At 43.9% G+C, this 26,422-nt stretch overlaps 1 protein-coding gene across 2 annotated transcripts in view; it reads right to left on the bottom strand.

The window, feature by feature from the left end:
- Positions 1-16,109: 16,109 nt before the first annotated feature.
- The window catches only part of Zmat4 (zinc finger matrin-type 4), a 437,748-nt gene continuing 427,435 nt past the window's right edge, over positions 16,110-26,422 (bottom strand). Inside the window, exon 8 of one of the 2 annotated variants that reach the window (XM_033765352.1) lies at positions 16,110-16,325. In XM_033765352.1, coding sequence (XP_033621243.1) covers positions 16,293-16,325 — 33 coding nt within the window. In that variant the 3' untranslated portion in view covers positions 16,110-16,292. The remainder of the gene's footprint in view (positions 16,326-26,422) is intronic. The other variant, XM_033765353.1, reaches the window with a different exon arrangement.

Here is a 26,422-nt window from a genome sequence, read left to right as displayed (position 1 = left end):
GGAAAAAAAAAAAAAAAAAAAAAAGAAAAAGAAAGAAAGAAAGACATTGGATAAGTAGCAAACTGTGTAGTTGCATATTTTTAATATATTGCAAGTTTCAGTTCATATACCACAACTTAATTGAATTTGCCCTAAAGCCCTTCAATTAAAAATAGTGCAGAAACTAGCATTTAAAAGATAAACATGAGACTTTGACCAAACACCAATAAAGGAAGAAAGAAGAGAAAAAACATGGTAAGTTTTTGAAAGGTTAATAACATTTTTTCTAATCAAAGCAATAATGGAGATGAAGAGGCTATTTTCTCTTTTATAGTGTGCAAGAAAATCTGATAGTTCTATATCAGGAGCAACCTGGCATTACCAGAAATTCAGATGAGAAATGAGCAGCCTTTGGAACCCTAAAGTAGGATCAGCTTTAGTTGAGCACATGGCTCAGTCTAACATCTGACCTATGCCGTGAAACTGCACAGCCCACATTGGGGACTTACCCTCACTGCAGCTATATCTCTGGCTTCTGGGTGTTTTTATCCTTCCGCACTGTGATACGCCTGTGCTCCCCGGCTTTCCAGCTGCTGCTCAAGTATCCTCCATCTGTTCTGCAATTTGACCTGAAAATCTCCTGATCTTGGAAAGCCAGCTCAAATTTGGAGTCAGCCAAATTTAGATTAACTGCCTACCCTTTCTACTTATTACCTGTATGACTTGGACCCAGTCTTGTATGCAAGAGACTTACAGTTTATTAAATAGGTAGATAAGAAAAATAGAAAAGAGGAAAGGAGAAGGGGAAGGAAGAGGAGGGCAGGAGAGGGGAGGAGAGCCGAGCCCACCCTGAGCTGTTTTTTCAAACAGGGTTAAGAGTGCGTCTCTTGTAAGAAAGAGTGTACGGCTCCTACGTGAAGTAAGTAAGTCACACATGTGTAAATATCGAACAGTTTCTCTGGTGTGAAAACTATAATAGTACTCAAGATCCTAAAGGGATAATTAACAAGGTGAAATAGGAAGAAAAGGACTAAAGGTGTAGGGAAAGTGGGAAGGGTAGGGGAAGGGGAATAAGGGAAAAGAAAAAAAATGTGAGGAAAAAAAGAGTATACAGCAGTCTAAGAAAAAGCAACAGCAGGTGCAAGACACAGAAATGTGGAGGGAATGGAAAACGACACAAACCATTGGCTCTGTAAACGATCTCAGGAGACAGGAAGTCAGAGATGAGCTAAGAAAGGGAGGTAGAGACAGACCATGAAGGCGTGATCTACCTAAATCACGACTTTGGAAATGCTGCCTTTAAAGAAACAGAAATGCTTTGTACCCATACTAGGGAGCCTTCGATTCTTCTATCTCTCTAGTAATATGAAGAAGATTTTCTGCCTCAGTGCTCTGGATTGAACATGCACAAATTCTGCCTCTTCTTTAGGGAGCAAATGATCTATGTGTTCAGATAATTGTGTGGCTCTGTTTCCCTGACTTAAGTATTTATAGTTTCTTTTCTGCTGTCTAAGCTGTCCCACTTCGAGCATTATACATTATCTTCATTACCTCAAACGGTCTTGCATGTAGACATTGAGAATTATTTCTAAAAGGCTTAGGTTATAATTCTTAAAAGAAAAATCATAAATCTCTTCTAAGAAGACAAGAAGGTAACCAGCCACTCAAGACTGTGCCCAGAAGGCTGATCAGCAATCAGAGGGAGTTGACACACATGGGCCCGGAGGGAGACCCCCCCCCATGGCCAAGCTCACAGCCCTTGGATGCCAGCCACACGCCGGCTGTCTGTGTGCCCTCTGACCAAGCATCTAGTCATTCTGCGCAGCATTTCTCGTCTGTGCGGTGAGGAAGACATTCGTAGTGTCTGCCTGTGCTAAGGTTACAAGAGTGAACATGGGTGAAGCGCTCTGAGGAGCCGCACACGCAGACAGGGCTGGATGGAGGTCAGCGCTGCCTCTTGAAGCAGCAGCTGAATGAGGCTTCACCCGTGGATGAGGCCCATGTACTGGGGTTTTGTTGATCTCCTCTGAGGTTCCTATGCTTCTCCTGCCTGCACAAATCTATGATATCACTCCTTTAATAAACATAACAGGACCCTCTTCATTTATCTTCCTAAAGTTTTTCAAAGGATCAAACCAATGAAGATAAAATACGCTTGACAAACAGAATTTCATTAAGGAAGACGCAGGTGTAGCTCTTGGCCACACTTTAAAGTGGTTTCTTGACGTATCTGTCTTCTCTGAGAGAAGGAGCTCTGTGTGGGCGAGAGAAGTCTAAGTTACAAGGGTTTTCTTCAGAACAGAATAAAGTATTTGTTGGGAATAATTGGGGATTATTTGCCAACCCTCATGAATAGCTTTCACATTAGGTTTCATGAGATTTCTCACACTGCAATCAGGCAGATGGGGGCCTGTAATAGCCAGCATCCTTTCTGGGAGACAGAATAAACAAAGTTAGCTGTTTATCCGGGAAGCCTCCAGCTCCCAGCCTGGAGCAAAGAGATTAGATTTAAGTTTGGGAAAGGTGGAAAACATCAGCAATATACTTGGTGGATAGGAAAAGCTTATTTTAAAATATGACATTAATTTTGTAACCCAAGATTTTATTTTTTTTCTTTAGAGGCAGTACATTGAGTGATTTAAAGAAACGCAACCCCTGGAAACAGACTTTGGGGCTGTAATCTTGGAGGTAGAAGTTACTAATTATAAAAACGCTGTCTGAGTTCTTTGTCCGGGCTGGGTCCCGCAGAATACAGAGAATATGATGGATGGTTAAGTTCTCACAGTACTGGGGAGTGCGGTCCTGGGGAAATTGCTTCAGAGAAGGGAAAGCAAGGCAGGAGTTGGGTTGACAACCTCAGGACGACCTGGTTTACTAGTCTTGCTGGGTCCTTTCAAAAAAATGATATAAGGCTACTCCTGAGGGTAGCACAGAAGAGTCAACCTGCAGATTCTTATTTTCCATTGACCAAATCTCATCACCACCAGTAGGTAACATCCCTCAACTTCTAGTTTCCGGCTCTGTGAGGGGTAGTAGTTCTCGCTCGTTAGAATCTGTAGGGCCCGCAGGCAGGAGCTGACATACAGGTCATTCCCACATCGGTCGGACACTGAGAAGCCACTCAGCAGCAGCAGGAGAAGCTGAAGGACCTGCTGCCTATGACTCCACAAGATCAGTGAGCCAGCTCCGCGGTGCTGAGGGGGACCTGGACCGTGGTTATACCGGCTCAGCCAGACGGAGCCTGGACCACAGGGATCCACACCCACAGGGTGTGCAGATCAGACCTGGTGCACTGCCCAGCCTCTCTGCACCTCATTTTCCACCCTTAATATGGGAATGAAATCCCTCACGCACCTCACAGGCCATGGTGAAGTCATACAAGCCAGTACATGCAAGGACCTTAGGAACTCTTTTACAGCTGATCGCTGTGGTTGTAAGAAAAGTGTGACATTTCCCATATATCCAATGGTAACTTTTCTGGGCAGCCTACCCTTATCTCATTTCTCTCTTCTGCTAGGAATACACTTGAAGGAGGAGTTGTCGAGGACGAATTCAGTACGTGTTATCCCAAGTGTGACTGTCGCTCATCCCTGAGCCTGTGCCCTGCCAACTGACACGGTAACGATGGGGCTGCAGAGCAAGCCCAGGAGGGAGCCCGGGACTCCATGGTGCCTGGGCTCCAAAGGCTGCTCCGGGAAAAGGCACAGAGCCTACAAGCTCCTATCGTGGCAGCTTTGTCCACTGGCTTAGCAGGATTTCTTCCCACCCAGCCACTGATACTCAGAAAGAGTCTGCTGGATGCCAAAGACTGGCCTTCTGCAGGGGCTGGAAGCAGAGGTTGAAGAAGTGTTAGCAAAATTGATTTAATGTGACCTTCTGGTCATTCCCCTGTCAACACTGTGGAACAAGCTGTTTTTCTTCCAACAAATAGAGGTCAGAGTTTTAATATGTTGAAAACATTTAAAATCATGACATCTTCCATTAAAATTCCTATAGAAGAGAAATCGGAAGGTTGAGTAACTCTAGGCCTGGATTTGCGCAGGGCAGCAGCTAGCTGAAGCAAAACAGGACGCATTTTCCACAGTCCTCACCGGTCCCCGTGGTCTTACTCCGTCTACCTTGCACATTTGGGTCATTTCTTACTGCAGATACTTTTCCACTCGGAGCCCAGTGCTTCCCAGGCTGGAAACACAGGCTTTTAGACTTGAAAGAGATCTTCAAGATGATCAGCTCCCAGTTATGTGACCTCACGTCACGTCCTCAAGCAGCGCACTGAGTCCTGCCTTGGCTTGGCTGGGCTTGGCTTTTCAAGGTGGTATAGGTTTTACTCTTATTATTATTATTAATATTGTCACATGTTCGTAAAAGACTTATGAGGTGTGACTAAAAAACATGGTGAGTGATTAAATTTAAAAATTACTCTAGTAAAAGATTCATTGCCATTATTCTCCCTCAAAATAATCACCCTTGCTTCAAACACATTTGTCTCATTGTTGGGCCGCTTCCTGGAATTTCTGAACGTCCTCTTTTGTGAGTCTCCTCAGTTGTACCACCCTGGCTGCCTCCGTGGCCTGAGTCTATTCAAAATGTCTACCTTCTGTGGTCATTTAGACTTTGGGGAAGAGCCAGAAGTCACCCCAGGGCACATCCGGTGAATAAGGCGAAGGAGGACACAGCGTCGTGTTTGCTGAGCTCACCTGTCCTTTGGATGGTGCTTGGCGGCAGCAGACACCATGTGTTTCATCAGGCCTCATACAGGCACTTATGAAAGATGACGTGCAGGGTGCTTCCTAAAGTGGAAAGATGTGTGGAATGAAGTGTGTCTGAAGGGGGGGTTGAGGAGTATTAATGTCACTGTCTTTTTAAAAATTGAAGCATGCACAGTTTAGCTCTATCACATCATCGGCACAGAGAAAGAGGAGGAAAATAATGACACACTGCCCCGTGATGTGGAGGAACCCTCCTCTGGCAGAAAAGTCCATGCACATAGGTGATAGGTGCCCCAGAGCGACTCTCCAAACTGCATCCAAATTCCCTCCTGAGTTTCCCGGGCTTCGGAGGCAGGGTACTTCTCAGACTCCCTTCTGTGTCAGGTTTCCCAAGTGGTCCACCTGCCCCAGGCTAAAGCACAGGAGGATTAGCAAGGGGAAAGCAGGAGGGAGTTGGTGTGGTTCATCCAGGTGCTAGAAGGCAGCCCGTTTAGGCGAGGATCACCAGTCAAAAGCATTCCAGGCTCTTTCTGCATCAAACAAAGAACAAAGAACTGGATGAGAAAAGCCAGTAAGGTGCCAAAGAAAGTTTATCTGAAAAGTGTAACATGGTGGGAACCAGCTCTTCAGTGTGAACTTGTACCAAACAAGAGAAAAAGAGTAAAAGGAAAAGTAAAAGCACATACTTGTGTTCACCTGTGTGTGAGCTGCCTTTTTATGCACGTATGTCACCCGGGAGCTGCACAGAGCCAGGCCCAGCTGGCATCGTGTGATTGGCCAGTCCCACGTATGCCCCGCAGCCTCGCCATGCCCTAGCTCCTGTAACGCAGTCAGCTCCTCTCTCCATTCCCACAACGTCACCCGAGATTCCCGCCCGGCCCACCGCTCAGCTTTCAGGGATTCTAGCAGCACTCGGGGTTCCTAGAGCTAAATCCCTCTATGCCTGTGCTACCTAGAGCAGAATCTGTTACATACCACCAAACCCTGACAAAGAGTGTCTTCTTTCCACGTTCACTACATGTGCTTTGTAAAACTAGGCTGTTTTTTATAATAATGCCATAAATCTCATTTGTTAATCGATGTTTTATTTTGAGGTACTTCTTGTTTCACACTCAGTTGTAACAGTACAAAGTAATCCTGCGTATCTTTTATCCAGTTTTCCACTGTAACATCTTAGAAAACTAAAGTACAATACTATAGCCATCATATTGACACTGACACAGTCTACTCACTTTCCTTGATTTGCTTATACATGGGTGTGTGAGTGCAAACGATTTGGTCGCATGTATAGGTTCATGTATTGGTCACCACAGTAGTAGACAGAAAGTTCTAACACGAGGACCCTTTCACTGTCCCTCTGTACAGTCACTGTCTTCCAGTTCCCGCCCCAACCCTAACCCCTGCAACGAATCCATTTTCCAGCTCTGTAACAATGATATTTCAAGAATATCATGTAGATGGGGTGATACAATATGGAATTGCTTTGTTCTGAGTATTTGTGTCCCCCGAATTCTTGTGTTGAAAGCTAACCCCAGTGCAGTAGTAGTAGGAGATAGGCCCTTTATGAGTCAGTGAGTGCCTGAGGGAGCTCTTAACCTCCACACATGAAGGCACAGCAGGAAAGCACCATCTATAATGCAGACAATGAGCCCTTATTGGTCACTGGAGATGCAGATGCTTTGATTTTGAATTCTCATCCTTTAGAAATATAATAAATAAATTTCTGTTATTACAAATTACCCAGAACAAGGTATTTTGTTACAGAATCTTAAAAGAACAAAGACAAAAACCTTTTAAGATTATTTTGAGGAGAGAATTCCCTGGTCATGCCTATAAGTTGTGTATATCAATAGTTTTTTCTTTTTCTTGCTGAATATATCAAGGTGAGAATGCCCACAATTTGCTCAACCATTCATTCTATGAAAAAATGTGATTCATTTCTAGGTAAGAGTTATCATGCATGTATTAAGTATTCTTAAGAAACACACCCTACAATCCCAGCACTCCGGGAGGCTGAGGCAAGAGGTTTGCGAGTTTGAGCCCAGCATAGGCAGCTTAGCAACTTAGCAGGACCCAGTTTCAAAAAAAAGAAAGTAAAGAAGGGTTAATGATATAGCTCAATGTGAAGGCCCTGGGTTCAACCCTTGACACTGAAAAGAAATAAACAAAATGCACAAACGCTGGATGTGTTAAAATGTAAACAAAACCAGTCAACGAGTCTGGTGCTTCTGAAGGGAACCCTGCAAGAGCATCCCGGCCGAGAACGGAGTCCAGCTTCATCATCTTCAAAGTAGAAGATAATAGCAGCAAACCCCACCTCAAAGATCATTCGCAGTGACTAAAATGTGTCGTTTATGAGAAAGCAGCCTGTAAACTCGGTGTTTTAACAGAAAAAGCTAACTGGTTACATTCTAAAATTGACTCCTATGCCATATCTATGGCTTAATAGGAATGGGCTTTGTGGAAAGCACAGCATCATGAAAGGTTTGCTGGAAACCTTAAGGTGCGTGCTGTGTCTTCAAAGACGGAGGCAGTCTGGGTGGAGGCAGCGTCTCCCATGGGCTCTAAGCCACCGCAGGCACGGATCTGAGGTGACAGCGGACGGACCTCCAACAGAAGCGGTCATCAGACCCAGACCCAGGTTACGGGGATCGCAAGGGACCTTCCCAGGGCGCTCACCGGAAAGAACAAAATCTCACAGGAGTGGGGCACTGCCGGAAGCATTTTCAGGAACCACAACTGGTCCCTAAACCGGCAGAAGGAGATGGAAGTCTGGGAATATGAGAGCAGCTGTGCTGCCCCCTGGCTGCTGAGTGCGTGTTGCGGGTGGTCACGTGACGCCCCGTCAGCTGAGGTGCTGCACTGAAAAATGCCCGGTGTCGCACTGCTTCTCAAAACCAAAAGGTTCCTTTAATCATCCAGGACTGCAGCGTTAACACAAGCCCCCAGAAACCGCTTGCTCCTCATAATAATGAAAGTGAACTGAGGAACAAAGGACAACTGGAAATTAAGAGCCATTTTACAGTCTATTTTTCCATGCAAACTGACTCTACCTTAGCAAATGAAAATAAATCAGTAAGGAGAGGTTTCCTTAAGAATTTCATATCAGATTCTGTTCAAAATATTAACAGGAAATTCTTTGCTCCCTCATCTACTAAATGAATGGTGAGCAAGTGTTTAAGAAATAGTAGTTGACAACTTTATCCCCTCTGGGGTCTCCTCTTGTCATCATCATCTTGCTCAGACTAGAAGTGAGCCTTTGGACCGCCTGGCCCTCTGCTCTTGCCACAGAGAAGAGAAGCTAAGGAACTACCCTAGGAGGCACGTTCCTTCCAGGCCTCTTTGCCTTTTCTGGAAGTTACCCCCACCCCACGCCGGTGCAAGCGCATTCTGGTTTTGTTTGATGCATGACATAGCATAAAGATAACTCAGAAAAAAACTGGATCTAGCATTTCATGAATAGCATTAAGCTATAACCAGGGGTGGGGGTGTCACCCTGCCTTCCAGCCACCTGTTTTCTAACACACTTTGTTAGGTGCTCCCACAAGAAGATCACAAGTCCTTACACCCCAGGGAGCCTTCCATTCCCAAGGAACCATACAGAGCAGATTTGGTTGTTTACTGGGCCACTGAAAGTCTCCAAAGGGACACATCCCTATCTCCTCACTGCTGCTCTGTTCCCATGGGTGCCAAGGTCCATGGGGCACGTCCCTCACTGCCTGCCGTTCCCAATAACTTGAGGCACTTTTTTTCACCTTGTGGGTCTCACCGACTGGGATTTACTTTTTCATAGTTCTGGAAATGAGTTATCTCAAATCAAGGCATTGACAGGGCCTTGCTCCCTCACTGATACTCAAGGGGAGAATTCTCTCTGACTTCAACCTTAGGATGGTTCCAGGTGTTCCTTGGCTTAGAGCTTCGTGGCTCCTCTACCTTCATCTTTGTGTCTCTTACAGAGACGTGTGAACTGGATTAGGATCTACCAGGGTAATCCGGGATCAAATCATTGTGAGATCCTTGTTTTAATTATGGCCATAAAGACTCCTTTTTCAAATTAGTTCATATTCATGGACTCTAGAAATTAGCATATGGACAAATCTTTGGGGGAGGAGAGCTGTCACAGTTCAAGATGAATAGGTTTCCCCTTAGTTAACTTTCACACTACTGATGTACTGATTACATCAACTATAGTAACTCTTACTTGATTTACTTTTCAGCTTCTCGGATCCACTTCTCCAGGAAATTCAGGCAAGACACATCAAATGTTGGACGGGTGATCCAAGTGACAAAAATGTGTCTTACCAAAAATTATTAACATTCAAACTAACCCTTTCTTAGAAGGGTGTCAGAAGAACATTCTACCAAATGTCATTATCCTGGAGTGCCACATGGTCTGAGGCCTGAGACAGTTCCCCGCCTTGGGCATCCAAGGCACCTGCTGCCTTCCTTCTTGAGGCCGACCTGAGAAGGACACTCTTACCCGCACCCGAGGCTGTGGCTGTGTCCTGGGAAGCTTGAGAGACTGTACAGAGTTTTGATCTTGGCAGTCTTCAGGCTGGACGAGTGTTACATCTGCTGCCTTCATCCCTGACCAAATATAAGCTTCTTTGGTTGTTTAAAAAATCCTCTACACTGATACCAAAACTTTGCCAAACCTCCGCTGTCTGTCAATCCAACATCGTGTTAGGTCCTTTCCCTCCACCTCACCTGTGCACTGTGAGAATGTGTCTTCTGTGATAGTCAGGATAAGCAGATTCACCTGTATACTTCATTTTCTTCTCAGTGCTCCTAGATCATGAAAAGAGCCCTGAATGTGTTGATCATCAGGAAGTCTAAATACTAAAGGTCATGCTGATTTCCAGTGCACCTTTTATTTTTGGGAGTTGGAGGTGGTTCTAAGTGTTAAACATCCATCAGGTCCTCACGCTTAGTTACACCCCCTACCCTGTTAAATATTTCATTCTAAGATAGGGTCTCTCTAATAAGCTGAGTGGCTCATACAGAACTCAAACTTGTCATCTTCCTGCTTCAGCCTCCCAGGGTGCTGGAAGACAGGTGTGTGCCATCACACTTGGTCGCTAGTGCTCATTCTTGATCAACTGAATTAAAATATCATGAGGCCAGAGTCTCTCTGTTTAAAATTTCTCCATAGCATATTCACCTGTGGATTATAGACCACAATCAACATCCACTGAGGATTATCAACTAGTGGAAAATAGGGAAAACAGCTAGAATGTCACACTTGGACTTGGCAGGAGAACTACAGTAGTATAAAATCTCTCAAATTCTACATCTTTTAATGGAAAGAACTGTCTGGTCAAATCTGCTTCCATTTCATATTCTGAACAAAAACATTGCATGGTGAGGAAAATCTCCGCTTGTTATCACCTTTTCATATTAAAATCAGGTCTGTCTTTTTGCAGAGCATTTTCCCAGAAGGTAATTCCACAGGAACTTTTCTTCAGACCAGGTTTCCTTCCTACCATAAAGGTGAAAACCACAAAGAAAAGCCTCACAGAGCAGTACTTATTTCTGTACAGACTCCCATCCTTGATCACCGACCTTAAACATCTCGTATTTGCTTGTGAGATTTTCCATTTTCCCAAAGATTTAGAGTCAAATAGGTTCCCTCAAATTTCCAACATTGCTTCAAGTGTCTGACGTGATTTTAATTACATTTTTAGATTAAGGTACCTGCTATGGTTTCCAGTTCTCAGTTTGCAGAGAATTAAGCTGTTTTTTAGACAGCTCTCTCTTCAATTTTTTTTTTTTTGATTTTTCTTTTTGTTTCTTTTCTACCTTTGCCGGAAAGCCAGTTCTCTCTCCTTTTGTTCTAATTGTTGTTCAATGTTCAAGCAGTGTTTCTTATACATACAAATTCATTTTGCTATAGAGAAGGAGGGTACATGATAAGTTTACCACACACAGCTTTCACAATAAAAATGAGAAGGAAATATCAGGATCTACGGGGAATATTTATAAATTGATTGGCCTAAGAATGCCAACAAAAGTGGAAAAACACATTCATTGGTTAAATCACTTATTTTTTCAACATTTTAGTAACAAAACTAAAGCCAATTTGGAGGTTATAAATTGATAATTTACTTATCCTGAACCCCATGAACACACTGAAAATGAAGTCCTGTGTATCCATTGACCTTGGACATCATGTAATGCAGGATCCATAACCTGCTGACCCCCATGTCCCTGTCTGCTCCATCAAGGGTTATGAACAAGTTAGCCAAATGTGATCATAGAGTTCCTGCCCTGGGTTCCTTGTTCACTCTGTTTGGTTATATTTTCAAAGTTTTTGCAGGTTTCTGAAGACAAAGACTGTGTCTTGGTTGCAACAGTTACAGAAGAATGATACTCTGCAGATGGCATTTAAAGACTGAAGAAGGAGGAAGGGAGTTATATTGTGAATGTTGCTTTCCATCAATCCAAGACTGTCTTCAAGGTTCTGCTTTTTTTATGCCAATAAGATACAGGAAAGCAAACCAAAAACAAGCAAGGAAACAAACAAAAAAACTGGGCTGAAGATTTTAGCAGAGAAATTAGCCCATAAATATTTAAATTCAACAACCAGCTTTATCATGTAGGTGGTTCCTGCATTAATGACTTACATAAATCTTTAACGCATGCTTATATCTTTGCATAAGAGACATGATTCTTTAGCTTTTTGAAGATTATATTTGATGCTTTTGGAGGTTCTACTGAGGTTTCCAGTTGGCTTAGCTCTCTCATGTGATTAAACTGTACGGTCCAGACAGTCTTCTCACTGGCTGTCCAGGCTGACATGTCTTTCCACAACTTTGGGAAGATTCCTCAGAGGAAGTAAAAGTTTGCGATTTTTGTCCTTCATTTTTTTTTCTCTCTGCTTCCTTTCCCTCCCTCCCACCCTTTCTCCCTTCCCACTTTCCTTTTATTCTTTCTTTCTACCTCTTAACTCTTTGCTTCTGTTTTTTTGATTCCATCTCCTTGCTGAATTCTGATGTGTTCTTGTCCCCATTACTGCTCCCTGGTAGTCCAGTGACTAGGGTCCATGTCTGACTGTGCTCTAATCTCTATAAGACAGAGCCAGGAGTCAGAGTTATCTTTTACTTTTGTGTGTGTGTGTTAAGTCTTTTTCTTCTACTGGATAGGAGAGGATAATTTTAAGACAAGGATAGGTATGTTATATATTCATTTTTGATGTTATTTTGTCCTATGACTGAAATTTTTAAAGCCCAAGCTTCAAACCCTCTGTACCTGTGACTAAGGACTTTGCCTCTCACTGCAGGAGAATGATGTGTGTGTGTGTGTGTGTGTCTATGCGTAATAGAATACACTCATAATGCGTAATAGAATACACTCATAAATTAAGTTGTAAAATCTGTTGACATGAACAAATTCTGTTCCAACTGGTTTATGGAGACCAAAATAAACAAAGACATTGAACTTCTGAAGTTTTAAATGTGCTCGCTTTTTAAGAAAAAAGAAATTTATCATAGAAGCTGCTAAATCAAAAGCTAAGCTCAAGTAATGACAATACACCCTTGAACAAATCAGACTAGTGTAATAAATTTACTCTCAGAACAGCTATAATTTTCTCTGATTTTACTGGTATAGAGTATAATAAAAATGCACATTTTATTACATTTTTCTTTTAAAGGAAAATAAAGTTTTCTTTTTAATGTCATTTTCTTAACTAAGGGGCTGGTTAATCTAATCTTTCCAAGATTAAACTAATGTACTTACTACAGAAGCTTATACTAATCATATATGCTTCAGATTGTGAAAAATATAAAAAATATGGGATTAAATTGAATTATAAATTCTGACAAATGATTTGTATCAATAGCAATTATGTTCTGCAGTGTGTCAGTTTAAACATAATTGCCAAATTACTGAATTTAAAAATCTTAGACCAATTTTAATTGAGTTGCTTAAGAAGTAATCTTTGACTACTTGCCTAATTTCTACATATGATAGAAAGCAACTTAGAAAATAAAGAGTGTGTGCATATCCTTTGCTTCTTAGCTTTGTTATTTTTACACATTGTAGAGTGGCTACACTTCTGAGTAGGGCTAACAAAGGTGTTAAGTTTCCACCTTAAGGTAGAAGATGTGAGAAGGCATTTTGTGACTGTGGGGTTCCTGTCATAGATGCAATTAAGCTTTGCAGACCTAGTAAAGGATTTCTATGTGGCAGTTGTCACCTACCTCCTAGTTCTTACTGTGAAACAGCTGTTACATAATTTGGTTAAAAAACTTACCATAAATGGTGAATGTGAAATAAAAGCATAGAGGTATAATTTAGTATAGAAGGTCCTGAGGTGTTTTTATTAGGCAAAAGAAAGCAGTTTTGGGGGCCAGGGATTTAGCTCAGTGATTCTACTGCCTGTTTCTCAAGCACAAAGTTCCAAGTTAGATCCCCGGTACCAAAACTAAATACATAAATAAATAAAAATAAACAAAAAGCTACCCCCCAAAAGAAAGTAGTTTTTTATAAGTCAAACAAATTATTTTATTGTTCTTGTCATTCAAAGTGTTAAAGTGAATAGTGATGAACTAAGTATAAATTCCTTTTTCAGAAGGGAACTTCATTTGTCATGGATTATGGCATGGGCAAATAGATGAGTTTGAAAGGAAACAAAGCATTTTGCCAAAGTTGAATCAGCTTTGGTGAGTTAATTCAAAAAAGCTTTTGAAAGAGCTGATTCCTTTTGTATCAGTATATTAAGATTAATTTTTTAATCCATATTAATAATGAAGTCAATATAGATGAAATACTAGCATTGGACTTTGTTTCTATTGAAATGATTAATTTGTCTTGGAGTATTGGTTTGCACGTCTTTTCCAGCTATCTGATTTTGAGAACTGGGTAATTCCTGGTCTATCACCTTTATACTGTATGCCGTGGGACAGATTTGCTGCATCAACCGTTTTTGTAAGTAAAGTTTTATTAGAACCCAAGCACAGCCATTGATTTATGCATTGTCTGTGGAGCCTGTGTGGTATAACTAGAGCTGAAGAGGTGCAGCAGAGACTTGGTGGTCCTCATCCTGTCAAGTATTTGCTACTGGCTCTTTACAGAATGCTTACTGGCCCCTGGGCCAAAGCTTCCCAAGCTTACAGATGGTGCAGAAAGCTACACAGTGGCTGCTTAGGAACATTAAAGACAAAGGAAAAACCTACCCACAATTATAGACATTGCAGGCAAAAATGGTACAGATTAATGTCTTGTGTTTGATTTCTGGCCTTCAGCCAGAATAGAAATAAAACACATCTCTAAACCAATAGAAATTATTCTGCTTCTCCAAATAGAAGCTAATTTTCTGCCCTTCCATGTTGCTTAATGAAGTAGAGCTCTAGATTTGCTGACAGTATCAAAAAGTGATTTATTTGTATTAATTAACACTTTTAAAACTACAACTATGTAAATAACCCAGGCAAGAACACAATGAGACTAGCATTTTGGAATCAAGAATAATCTTTAGAGATTCATATCTAGCAGGGAGACAGACTGCTTAAAATTTTTATCCAAATAGAATAGACCATGGGACTGCTAATGTCCTCTGAGTATACCACTCAGTGTTTTCCATTGTACTCTCAGGGTCTTCAAACACTGGTGCGCAAGTCAGGAAGTGTGACCACAGTTATTGGTAAGAAACGAAGTTCAGTAAGAATACAGCCATGCCACTCCATTTAGAAAGTGTCTTTGGCTACTTCCACAAGCAGTGGTAAATAACATCACCCACAAAGCTCTAAATATTTGTCAGACTTTACTCTTGAGGTGGTTTCCTGTCTTGACTTATTTGCTATTGAACAGGGTCATTCTCAACTTGCAAGTATAAAATGCATAATGAGTGTTGTCTGATAAGAATGCAAAAACAGTAACATTATCTGGTGGAGGTCCAAAAGACCTCAGTGTTGTAGAGAAGATAATCACAGAAGTTGCAGTTTTATTATACTGCAGGAAATTGACTAAGCTTTGTACAGAAATTAGCTATCTCAAGTAAGAATTCTTTTTTTTCTCCCAGTACGATATTTCCCCCTCTCCTGCTCTTTTTGAAAAGCCTTAATGTTTTGTTGATTTCTTATTGATCAATTAATTCAGTAAATCTGTCATGTGTTCATTTTAAAATAAAATATGATTAATATGCAATATAATTTTTTCCCTCAGAGGAAATATTGATCAAAACCTTCTGATGCAGTTATAACTTCAATATCAATAATCTTGAAAAAGTAGAAGTTGAAACCATATGATGAGATACAATTTCAAAGCCATCATTATTGGCAAACTAATGTTTTGATATCAAGCTTTGTAGAAATTATGGTAAAAACTATACTTATGCATGACTCATACGAGTTCACTTCAGTCAAAATACTTTAAAAATAATTTTTATGTATCTAGTAAATTTGAAACTGCCGATAAACTACACCATGAAGATTGTCCTCCTAGAATAAAAGCTTCAAGTGACCTACACACACGTGCATGAGAACATTCACATCAAGATTGTTGTAACAGCAACCAAACAGAACGTTTCCAGCAACAGCCAAAGAAATTGTAGAGTGTGCATACAACGCCAGAGATAAATGCAGTATAGCTACATGCAACAATACAGAAGAACCCTAGAATATGATGTCAAGTTTAAAACACAGTCAACTATAAATATAAATGCTGGGATTGTATATAAACTTGAAAATCATGCAAAACTATGATAAATTGTTTAGGGATACAAATGTATACAAATCTGTAAAGAAAACACATGTGAATCTAATGCAAAATTCAAGCTAGTGGCTATTTCTAGGGTGTAGGGAAAGGTTTAATACCTAGGAGAGGTCTTCAGAGAACTCTAAAGGTAGCAGTCTGGTCTCCTTTTCTAAACTGGGTGGCCAATAATTAGGATCCTGATTTATAGCTGTTCTTCAAATTTTGCACATAGTGGTTTTAAACTCTTCAACATTTAATAAAAACGACTCTGTCAAAACAGCCTGTCAGTGACAGCCAATGAGAACAGTCCGGCAGAGATTATACACAAGGCACTCGAGGAGCTTTCTGGATCAGCCACCAGGCTGTGGGTTGCAAACGAAAACTACCAAAAACAAGTTTCAGTAAAACATGGATGAATGAGCGCCAAGGAACGCAGCCTAAAGCCTCAGCCATGGCTTCGTAAGAGGCCAGGAGAGAGCAGAGTGTGGTAAAGCTGTGAAGCGCGCTCTGAACCAGTTTCCTGTGAGCGAAGCTCATCAGGAGGCCACACCCGCTCTCTTGAGATGACTGCGGCAGCTCCATTACCAGATGGCCTAGATTCAGTCCTCAGGTGCAGGAGCAAACGTGCTCTGTTCCTCAAGGTTTCATTGCTGTAAGCAAATGCCTGAAAAGGAGGAAAAAGGTTTACTTTGACTCACGGTTTCCGAGGCTTCCCTCCACGGTGAGCTGTCTCCGCTGTTCTCAGGCTCAGTCGTTACGGCTGGGTCTAGATGTCCCCCTAAAGCCTCCTGCAGTCGTAGGTGGGGCTTTTCAGAGTTGGCTGGGTCTGGGAGTTGTGTGATGCTTGGACCCGGGGTAGGTGATTACTAAATTGGCCCACTGATTTGTTTGGCATAGTTCTGGGTATGATCAGTTGCTCCACCCTTGGGGTGGTGGGGTCGCCTGCAAAATATAAGGGACAGAAAGAAGGCTAGTGGCATCACTTGGTGCTTCCTGCTTGCTGCCTTCTGCCTGCCTTGCTCTGCCATGCACAGTTTCTCCTCTGCAATACCCCTCTGCTGCCCCATCCTACCTTGGAGCCTGGCAAATATGGACTGAAAGCTCTACAGACTGTGAGCCAAACAAGGCTTTCCTTGTTTAACTTTAAATTTTGGGCATTTTGTCTCAGTGATGAGACAAGTAACCAAGATGGCCTTAAAGCAGAAAGGTGTGCAGAGGAAGGCTGCTCGCTTCATGGCAGCCTGGAAGCAGAGACAAAGTCAGGGATAGGAGGATTGGGGACGGGATATAGCCTTCATACCCACATCCCCGGTGGCTACTTCTTCCCGCTGGGCCTGACTGCTGAATCACTCATCCAGCCAACGAAGTCCTCCATCCACTGGCAAGGCCGGCACCCTCACAGCTCTGCCACTTCTCCAGGTCCCATCTCTGAACATTGCTGCACTGAGTCAAGCTCTCGATCCATGGGTCTGGGAGACACTTCACGTTTAAACCATAGCACATGCCTCTTATCCAATAGTCCTACATAAGTTTTTATTGTGTCCCACTGGCTGAGTTTGGATGACTACCCTTGGCCAGCCATTATCAGGAGTACATGGTATTTTGATTAGCTGAAACTAAGACATGTTCACTCCTAGACCTAAAGTTGGCATTGACTTGCATAATCAGGAGTGGAGAGGAGGCAACCAAATATCAGAGAAGATCTCTTTTTTTTTTTTTTCCTAGATTAAGGCAAATCCAAGTCCAGGTGGCCAAAATTAGGATCAAAGTGACCATAAAATCCAAGTTACTCTCAGTGACCCTAACCAAACAGCCTAATCCAGTTTGCTTGAAAGCAAAAGACATAGCTACAAGGTAGATATGTGTCTTTTCCTGGATTCTTGAGGAGATAAGTCCTGAATCGTGGGCATTCGTGCTTTTAATTCACCAGAGAACTCCATTAAACATGAGAAGAGTGAAGAGGATAAAGTAGGAGAGAGGGACAAGTATATCGACGAGACTGTCATTCTTAAGTGCCCTGATGTGACAGGTGCTCTGCCTTTCAGGACCACCCGCCAGGAAGTGCCATCAACTGCTTCCCTGTACCCAGCCAGGCTTACTCCTCGGGTTACGCACAAGGTGCTGAGCAGATAAGCCCTGAAGTGGAAGGCAAGAGGCAAGGAACAGAGGGCAAGGTAAGACACGGAGGCTGCACTGGTGTGCTGTTTGTGTCCTGTGGGGAACCGATTGCTACGACACCATCTGGAACAAGAAGCCATGATGCAGAGGTACCTGATGCTGTGCTTGGGCAGGGATGCCGTGGGGTCCAGAGCCAGCGACGAATCCTTGATGTGCCCCTCACAGGCTTGGCAGTCACGGGGCACAATTCCTATCACACAGGAGTTTTCCTCTGTTCTGCCTCAGAGGCTTCCGGCCTCCACTTACCCAGTCATTACCCCACAGAGCTATCTGGAGGAGGCACTTGGTGGCACACCGCTGAAGGCCAAGGTAAGAGGAAGCACACGAGTGACTTCCTGGTGGCCTGCTGAGCTGACCTCCCGGTTTCTGGGCTACGTTTCAGCACAGAATCAGTATCAAGTCAGGGCACTTCTGTGCTGCTCCCTGCCCCATTTGCCCTAAGCCTAGTAACTATGGACAGCTGGGGTGAATTCAAGGCAGCAGGTGAGGTGATGAGAAGATTAAAGTCACTTGGGAGATCTGCATGCAGGAAGCAGAGAGTCTCCTGGATGCACAACTTGCAGATGGTCAGGAGAGCAGTGCTCCTGCTAAGGGACTGTTTGCTCGTTGCGTGAACAGTTATAGCTCCTTGAAGGTTGACTTTTCATGTAGCACTCTGTACCACTCTGATGCATAATTGGTTTCCGGGAGTTCAGCAGTGCCTCATGAAAAAAAGCCCATTTAAAAAAAAAAATCAATCTGAAACATTAAAGTGGAAATAACTATGCTTAGCTACAGAAATACAGAAACACATTTCACTGATGAAAAGCTTTTCAAAATAATATAGGCCTTCATTTCCTAATCCATAAAATGAGGGAGCTGGATTAGGTGATCTTGAAGGTCATTTGTTTCCCTTTGTTTTGGTTGCTAGGAAACTTAAAACTACTGCCAGTGCAGATTTTAAAGAGGATTCGGGATTTAGGTTTGTTTATGCCTCTCTGTCTCGTTTTGTTTTGCTCTGTCCCGTTCACCTTCTCCGTCCACACTAATAACTCTGGTATACGTAGGGCTCTCTGTTTACTGCGAGCCACGGTAAATCCTTTTGGTAAGCATATACGACCAAGATCTCTTCCATCCCTAGCACTGTATGAGTCTAATAATGCCAGACTCACTTTTCCCATCTGAAAAACATAAGCAATATTCCCACAGCTCTCCTTACCCAGCTGCGGAATCTTGAGTATTGTCCGATTCCAATGACAAGAATAAAAAGCTCCTAGGTGCTTCATGTTCCCAGCGATCTGTGTGGGAAAATGGCAAAAATGGGGAGCCTTCTTAGTTGCTTTTCTCGTTGCTGAGACAAAATACCCATCTCCCAAAGTTAAAGAAGGAAAGGTTTATTTGGCTCCCTGTTTGTACAGGGTTCAGTTCATAGTTGGTTGGCTCCAAGGGACGGTGGCCAGGCAGAGGGGGATCGCAGAGGAAATGGCAGCAGAGTGAGATAGCAAAGCAGTAGGCAACAACCAGGCAGCCCTTTTTCTGTCCCTTATATTTTATCCAGGCCACTTGACCTTTAAGCAGATAGCACTCACATCCAGGGCGGAGCAACCTTGATCTTGCCCAGAACTGTGCCAAACCGATCAGTGGGCTGATTTAGTAATCACGTATCTGTTAGATTCGAGCCCTTTTTATAGCCTGTGGCCAAAGGGGGCTGGCGCCCAGAAGTTTCCTTGGCAATGGGAAGCAGTTGGATTTCTCCTTTCAAATCGTGCTTTCAGTTGGGGAGGCTCAGGGAAGAGCAGGGCAACCTTTCAGAAGGAGAGCAGTGCCAGGTCGGGGCGGCACAAGGAAGTTTCACACACACTAGGTGAGATACAAAACATCCTGCAACTGCAGCAAGTTCGCTGCTCAGCAGGATGTGGGGGCTTGGGGAGCTGTGTTCAAGTGCAGACACTTTGCTCAAGCACAGGTACAAACTGGCATTGAGGCACGAGATGGAGTCGTGTGGCTACCAAACACCCTTAATCCCCGCATCACACAGTCTAGACCCAGCCACCTCTGAAGAGCCCCACCTATGACCACGTGAGGCTTCGGGGGACATCTGGACACAGTCACAGCAATACTCAAGCGTCCCAGAGTTCATCTGTACCACCCTCCCCGCTTCCCAAGCACACACGTGCTTGCTGCCTGGAGGTGCAGTCACAGAGCTGATGTACCATGGGTCTTCCTTAAAACTCTCGCTCCAGGGGCCCTGGGACAGCAGATACTGAGGCTGTCTCAGTCCCAGTCTGTCTGGCCCTCCAAGAAGCCCAGTAAACTCAGTCCTAGAAGGAGGGCTGAGGGCCTGACACCTGCATGGCTCCATAGCTGGTGGCCTCTCCACATAACGTGATCAGTCATCGAGAAAGACCCAGGACAAGATGGGGATGTGGCTGTGGTAGGCGCACTCTCCTCTCCCTGTCTCTTGTGCTCCCTTTGCCGCTGTGCTAATTTATCTGCCCCCATAGACCTGAACTCTTTTCATATTCTGTTTTATTTACAGCCCTTGAGTTAGCCATTGTTTCCTATTCCTCTGGATTCTTTTTCTTCTTTCATCAAACGCATCTTCCTTTCAGGAAAAGCTTCTGTGCTGTTCTATATTCTGCCACTCAGGCCCCATATTTTTAAACAAAGGGAAAAGACTTTCATGCATTCTTTTTTAAGATCACTGAAATGGCCTAGAAGAAATGAGGTGAATGTATGACTTCCCACACGTATAAATCCTGGGCCTGTGCCTTTCAGGGCTGGTTACCAGTCTTTGTTAAGCATACAGTTTGGAGGCCCGGTTAATGCACCTTTTCTTCTTGCCACCTCAGGTGGAAAATCCATTCCTGACAGTGCTGTCGCTGGATGCATGGAATCCTCCACGAGGTCCTCGCCAGGCGAGGTCCTTGTTGGCCTTGATAAACTGATGGCAGTGGCGGGGACATCGCTTCCTGCACAGGCCCCAGAGGACAAAGGAAGGTGAATCCGGGTCCCTGCACCCCTGCGGCGTGTGCTTTTCCTGTGTTTATGATCTTCTATTTAATTTTAGTAGCAACCAGTCAGGAAATGATTGCTAAACCATTCAGCGATTGAATTAACAGAGGCTCCAAGAAATTAAGTTTTCTACATCCCCGGGTAGCAGGAAGAGGGTTTCTTTGAAGGTTTGTCCAACAGAGAAGCACATGCTCTCCACCGGTGCCAGCAAAACACTTATGCAGATTTTTCTCTACTACTGATAACAGACCACTAAGATGGATGTTAGGTCCTCAAGCTTGCCCAGGTTCGCGCAGCTGTGATGACGCCGGGGTCTGAAAGCTGCTTCCTACTGCACAGCTCATGGCAGCAGTTTGACCCCCAAGCAGAGCGGCAGGAAGTGCTAAGACTCGAGATTCCGAGCTGGCAGACACTGGCCTTGCTGGAAGAGTCCTCGGACTTTCATGACTGCACTGCACACACCAGGGACCCTCCCCGAGCTTCCCTGCACACTTCCCTCAGCCGGGTCTGTAACTCAGCTGGGGCAGCTGCACCTGCAGCAGCCGCCCGTCTGGTGGAGGAGATGCAGCCCACTTATCCATAAAGGATGCGCCAGAGGAGGCCGGCAAAACAGCAGCCGGGCTGCCCTGCAGCATGATCCCGATTGGAAACAGAATGGGGGCCAGACTCCCGTGGTCCCCACACAGCAGGCCAAGCCAACCCAGCAGCAGGAGCTAACTGCTGGGGGACAAATCTGTGAGCTTTCGTAGGTAGGAACTGCTAGCCAGATTTCAGTCATCTCTTCCTGTCTTCAAGGCAAAAGATATAAGCAACACCCTTGCTGTAAAGCAAGAAAATATCTATCGAGACAGAGCTCATCAGAAAATCATCACAACAAAAATAACTGCAACCTCTCCCTAACGGAGTGGCTCTCATGGCTTTCATGGGGAGCGCTTGTCCCTCCTGGCACTCTAGGACTCAACCTAAGGAAAGAACCCCCTTTTCTCGTTCTGGGATCGTCTCCTTAGAAACTGGTAAAGTCTCCCTTTGACTTATATTTAATTATTTTCAAGGAAGCAAGTAAGAAGACTGTAAGAGCGTCACGGGGGACAGCAGGGAGGGAGGCTCCTGGGGCCCTCGACCCCAGAGGGCAGCATTTCTCTAGGGCTGTCCCAGTGGCTGGATGGCAAGCCCCAAACAGCAAGACAGCTACCAGGAGCAGCAGCTCACAGATCTGCGGCTGCTTAGAAGGAAGGCTGCCTGCATACGTAGGGCACGGTACAGCCCTCCCCCGAGGTACCCCACAATGGCAAAAATCTTGCCTTCTCAAGGGGGCTGTCTGAAACCCATCCTCATGTGGATGGGCACAGTGCACACTGCTCTGTTCAGAGAGAAACCACTCTGGAGTGAAAAAGCAGCCAAGAATGAGCTGTGGTGAGCTGTGGTTATGCCAGTGGGTGAGCAATACTTTCCCAGGAGCTCCAGGAAGCCCCAGCTGCCACTGCACTCAGGGGGCAGAGGGGTGCATTCCAGTACATGCTGTGTCTGGGATTTAAGCCGATGCACTTACAGAAAACATTCCTGTCCCCCGGAGAAGTAGTTGTTTCTCCAAGTATCAAAGACAGCTTGATGCACACCTAAAACCCCAGCATTCCAGAGGCTGAGGCAGGAGGACTGATGTTAGATTAAGACCAATCTGCATGAGATAGGAGTTCAAGGCCAGCCTAGATTATATAGTAAGACCCTGTCTCAAAAAACAAAACAGCAGATCACCGCAAAACAAAACAACAAGAAACAAAGACTCAAAGAAACCGAACTAGTAAAAAGAAACAAACAAACAAAAAGATGAGAACCCACAAAGTTATGGATTGGAATCAGAAGGCTACCATCATGACGGCTGAGTTTCGACAAACAAGATGTTAATCTTAAAGGTCAATGAAGTCCCTGAAACTGAGAAAGTGCTCCTTGTGCTCACAGGCGGCAACTCTGCATCTCCCAGGAAGCCAGGTCAATGTGAAACCTGCCCTTCCTTCTGCTGAAGATTGTCCAAGAGGACACAGGCTAAGGCTGGCACTCAGGTAGGAACTGAGCAGAAGCCCCACCTAAGTCTGGGGTCTGGTCCTCGGCCCCAGATGCCTGGCCATGTCACTGGACTCAGCTTCCTGGGTCCAGATACACAGAGCAAGACTACAGTGAGAGGAAATGCAGACACAGGCAAGCCTTTAATGGGATTTCTGCTTGAGCAGGAAGGGAGAACAGCTCTGGTCATGTCAGCAGTTCCATGAGCCATGGAAAGGGGCAGCTAACATAGCAAAGATTCCAGCCAAGACCAGAGGGTAAGTCCAGTTCTTTGGAGGCTGACCCCTGCCTGCATCTGTGTTAGGATGCGCTTGCAGCTGCTATATTTTTGGCTTTGGGGATGTGTGTGAGTTCTGAGTCCCCTTTTACGTACTCTTGCGGTTCTGCCGTGAAATCACAGTGCAGGCATGATCCTCACGGGCCCCCTTTCAGCATGTGCCCATGATATCCTCTTCTTGTTGGTCACTGACTCTGTGGAGCTGCACTTTATCAACACCCATAGAGGGCCAGACTCTTACAGCTGAATTAGCAGCTGTACTGGGAAGCTCCAGCAGCATAGAAAGGCCATGTGTAGGGATTTCAAGTCTCCAGGAAATGCCACTAGCCTCAGAGCCAGACATGTGAATGAAGACGGTGGCTGAGGCTGAAGATATTGCTGAGCAGAGACAGGACACTGGAACTGGGCCCTCTGTGAACTTCTGGCCATCAGAAACAGTGAGTACGGTAAACACTTGTTGTTTTATGTCATTCAGCTTGGGGTAGTTTGTGGTGCACCATTAATTACAGGGGCAGTAACTAGATGGTTATACTGACCAGTATCGATATGCTTAACTGAGGAGAGCATTTATCCCCCCCCCAGAGAACACATGTTGCATGTCCTGAGGTTTCCAGAAGAACTAATCAGACATCAGAACAGAAAGGGGCTTGGAAACTACAGAGGAGAATGTCAGAGGTATCGAGCGGTCTCACACTCAGCTCACTGCATCGGGCCATTTGATGTGCCTGAAATGTCCTTTATTTCAATTCAGCAGTCATTTTCATCCTTTGAGAAAATATTAGAAGATGGGAACTGTACTTAGGGTCAAATGTGCAAAATTAAATAAAGATTCCCACTAACTAGCTTATATCCAAAGAGAGAATCTAGCCATGTAAACTAACACTCTCACCACAATGATTTAAGATCTATAAGACAGTTTAGAGCTGCACCTGTTGGGTAAGTAGGGAGCAGTCAGCCAAAGGAAGAGAGACCTGAATGACATTCTACCCACAGTGTGCTACAAAGGCAAGACCTGGAAGGAGGTACCTGCACAGCAGGTGCTGAGAACCATGGCTCATTGGCTTTTTGGAACAGGAAGTATGAAACAGGGAGAGGGAAGGAATACAGCCAGGCTAGTAATCTGTGAACTGCCTAGATATGAGGTTAGGAGCTGGATTTCACAGGTTAGAGGCTCAAAGCCAGGGGCTATTTAAAAGTAGGAAGTGATTTGTTAAACTGTGCTTCAGGTAATCATATTGGTGGTTGTACTGATAATGCAGCAGACAACAGGTGTCTCGGTTACTTTCCTTCTTGCTCAGACAAAATTCCTGACACCAAAAGTTGGTAGAGGAAAGGCTTATTTCAGCTCACAGTTTGTAGAGGTTTCAGCCCATAGCTGACTGGCTTCAAGGCAGTGACATGGCAGAGTGGCATAGTAAAGGAGAAACAGTCGATGGAGAAACAGGGTAGGCAGGGGGAAGCAGTGAGCCTTCCTTCCCCTTTTATTCTACTCCAGCTAAAAACCTACCGGTTGATGTCACCCACACCCAGGGTAAGCCTTCCCAGTATCCGTACCCATTACTATTTTTAACCAATCAGTGGACTAATTTAATACCTCACACTTTTTTTGGTGGGGGGGCCAGGGATTGAACTCTGGACCTTGTGCTTGCAAGGGAAGCAGCAGAAACACGGAGCCAAATCCCTGGTCCCAAGGCCACACACCTTTAATCCAAGCATCACACGCCTTTCTTTAATCAACATTCACACACCCTAGATCTAGCCATCCCTGAGAGCCCTACCTGTTAGTGCACGAGGCTTAGGGGGATGTCCAGATGTAAGCCATAACAGCAGGGATGAGGGCCAAGAAGGTCTTTGGATGGCTGTTTCAGAAATCTAAGTGAGAAACCATAAAAGCCCGAAGGTGAATAATCATAGTAATGATGCCAAAGAGGGAATACACTCCAGAATATTTTCGGGTTCAGTTGTCAAGATTTAATGCATGCTGGAGATTAAGGATAAATCAGTGGTTATGAGCTTGAGGTGCCTGTGAGATACATAAAAAGAGACATGCAGCAAAAATTGAGTCTTTGAATCTGAATATGAGGGCAATTAAAATTTGGAAATGTGCATAGAAGATATAATAATAGATAAAATCCCCCAAGAGAAAAATGAGGACTGAGGACAAAAAGTAGGGGAAAAAGTGAAACTTTAAGTGTTATTCAAAGAGAGAAAGGATAAATAAATGATAACTATGCAGTCAAATACTGTATATGAATAAAGATAAATATTGTAGACATATGTACCAAAATAAATCTAAGGGAGTTGAGAGAAAAATACAAGTATTAGAAAAAAAAATGCATGATGTAATTTATTGCAAAGTTTGAAACTAGGCAAGAAAAATTAAGATATAGATCTTTAGGTAAAACTTCACTGAATTGTAAGAAATGACAAACACAAACATTAGAAGAGTGGAGCTCCCAGATAAACGAGAAGGCTGCCATAAGATGACAGTTCACAGGGTGAACGAGGCCACTACTTCAGCGGGGAGAGGTTTCAAGGCCATTAATATGTGCCATTTATATGTACATTACATTATTATTACATATATTATTTTTTAAGATTTGACACATTTCATATTTTTAAACAAGCATAAAATAACCAGGAATTGAGAAAATCAAGACAGAAAATCTACATTAATCTTTCAAGGAGCTTGACTAAGAAGAGCAAGCAACAGTAAACAGACTTTTGGTTGGAGGAAGATGCCAGACTAAGACCGTCCAATAGGGATGTGAATGGTCTTACAAATGTAAGTGACTGAGTATGCGGGAAAGAGAACAAATATTCTTCATTTTACACCCCCCACACCCCAATCATGTTAGCCCAAGAAAGGTTCTGCTGTAAAATATCTTCATTTTGGAAGGAAGTCTTAATGCTTTCTTATGGTGGCACCTGAGGGCCACCGTACTCTTGCACCTCTGCAGGAGCTTCGCTTCTCTGTGTCTCCCAAAGGATCACCCCCACGACACAGGAAACTGGACTGGAGCACAGTAGACACAACAGACACTTCCCACCCCACGTGTCCCATGGTAGAACAACTTCTCTAGAACTCCAGGTAGAAAAAACATGAACTCATGGTAAAATGCACAGTTCTACCAAGATTTTCACTGAATTCCAGTCATACTGGAATGATGTCACTCAGTTTTAATTTCCAACCTCTCATTTCTAGGTCCTTGGGAATCAGAAGATTCCATATTATCCCCAGTTCCTTTATCCATAGTTTAATTTTCTGCAATTTCAGTTGCCTGTGTTCAATCATGGTCTGAAACCATTAAAAGGAAAAGTCTAGAAATGAACTCATGCAGTTAAACTGCACATGGTTCCAAGTAATGTGACAGAAGCTCACTTGACCCCTGTCTGCATACAGTAGCCACCATGAGTCACTGCACTGCCACCTCAACTCTCAGACTCCATGCTGTGTCCCAGGGACCTACGTCAGAGCCTAAAGCCATGGTGTCACCCCACTCCCTGACCACCCCTCATCCCTCATGTAGGC

Source organism: Fukomys damarensis, unplaced genomic scaffold (genome assembly GCF_012274545.1).
Source record: "Fukomys damarensis isolate Sample0158 unplaced genomic scaffold, DMR_v1.0_HiC HiC_scaffold_18, whole genome shotgun sequence".
NCBI lineage: Eukaryota > Metazoa > Chordata > Mammalia > Rodentia > Bathyergidae > Fukomys > Fukomys damarensis.
The sequence above is the reverse complement of the archived record's forward strand: the minus strand, read 5'-3'. Positions and strand labels throughout refer to the sequence as shown.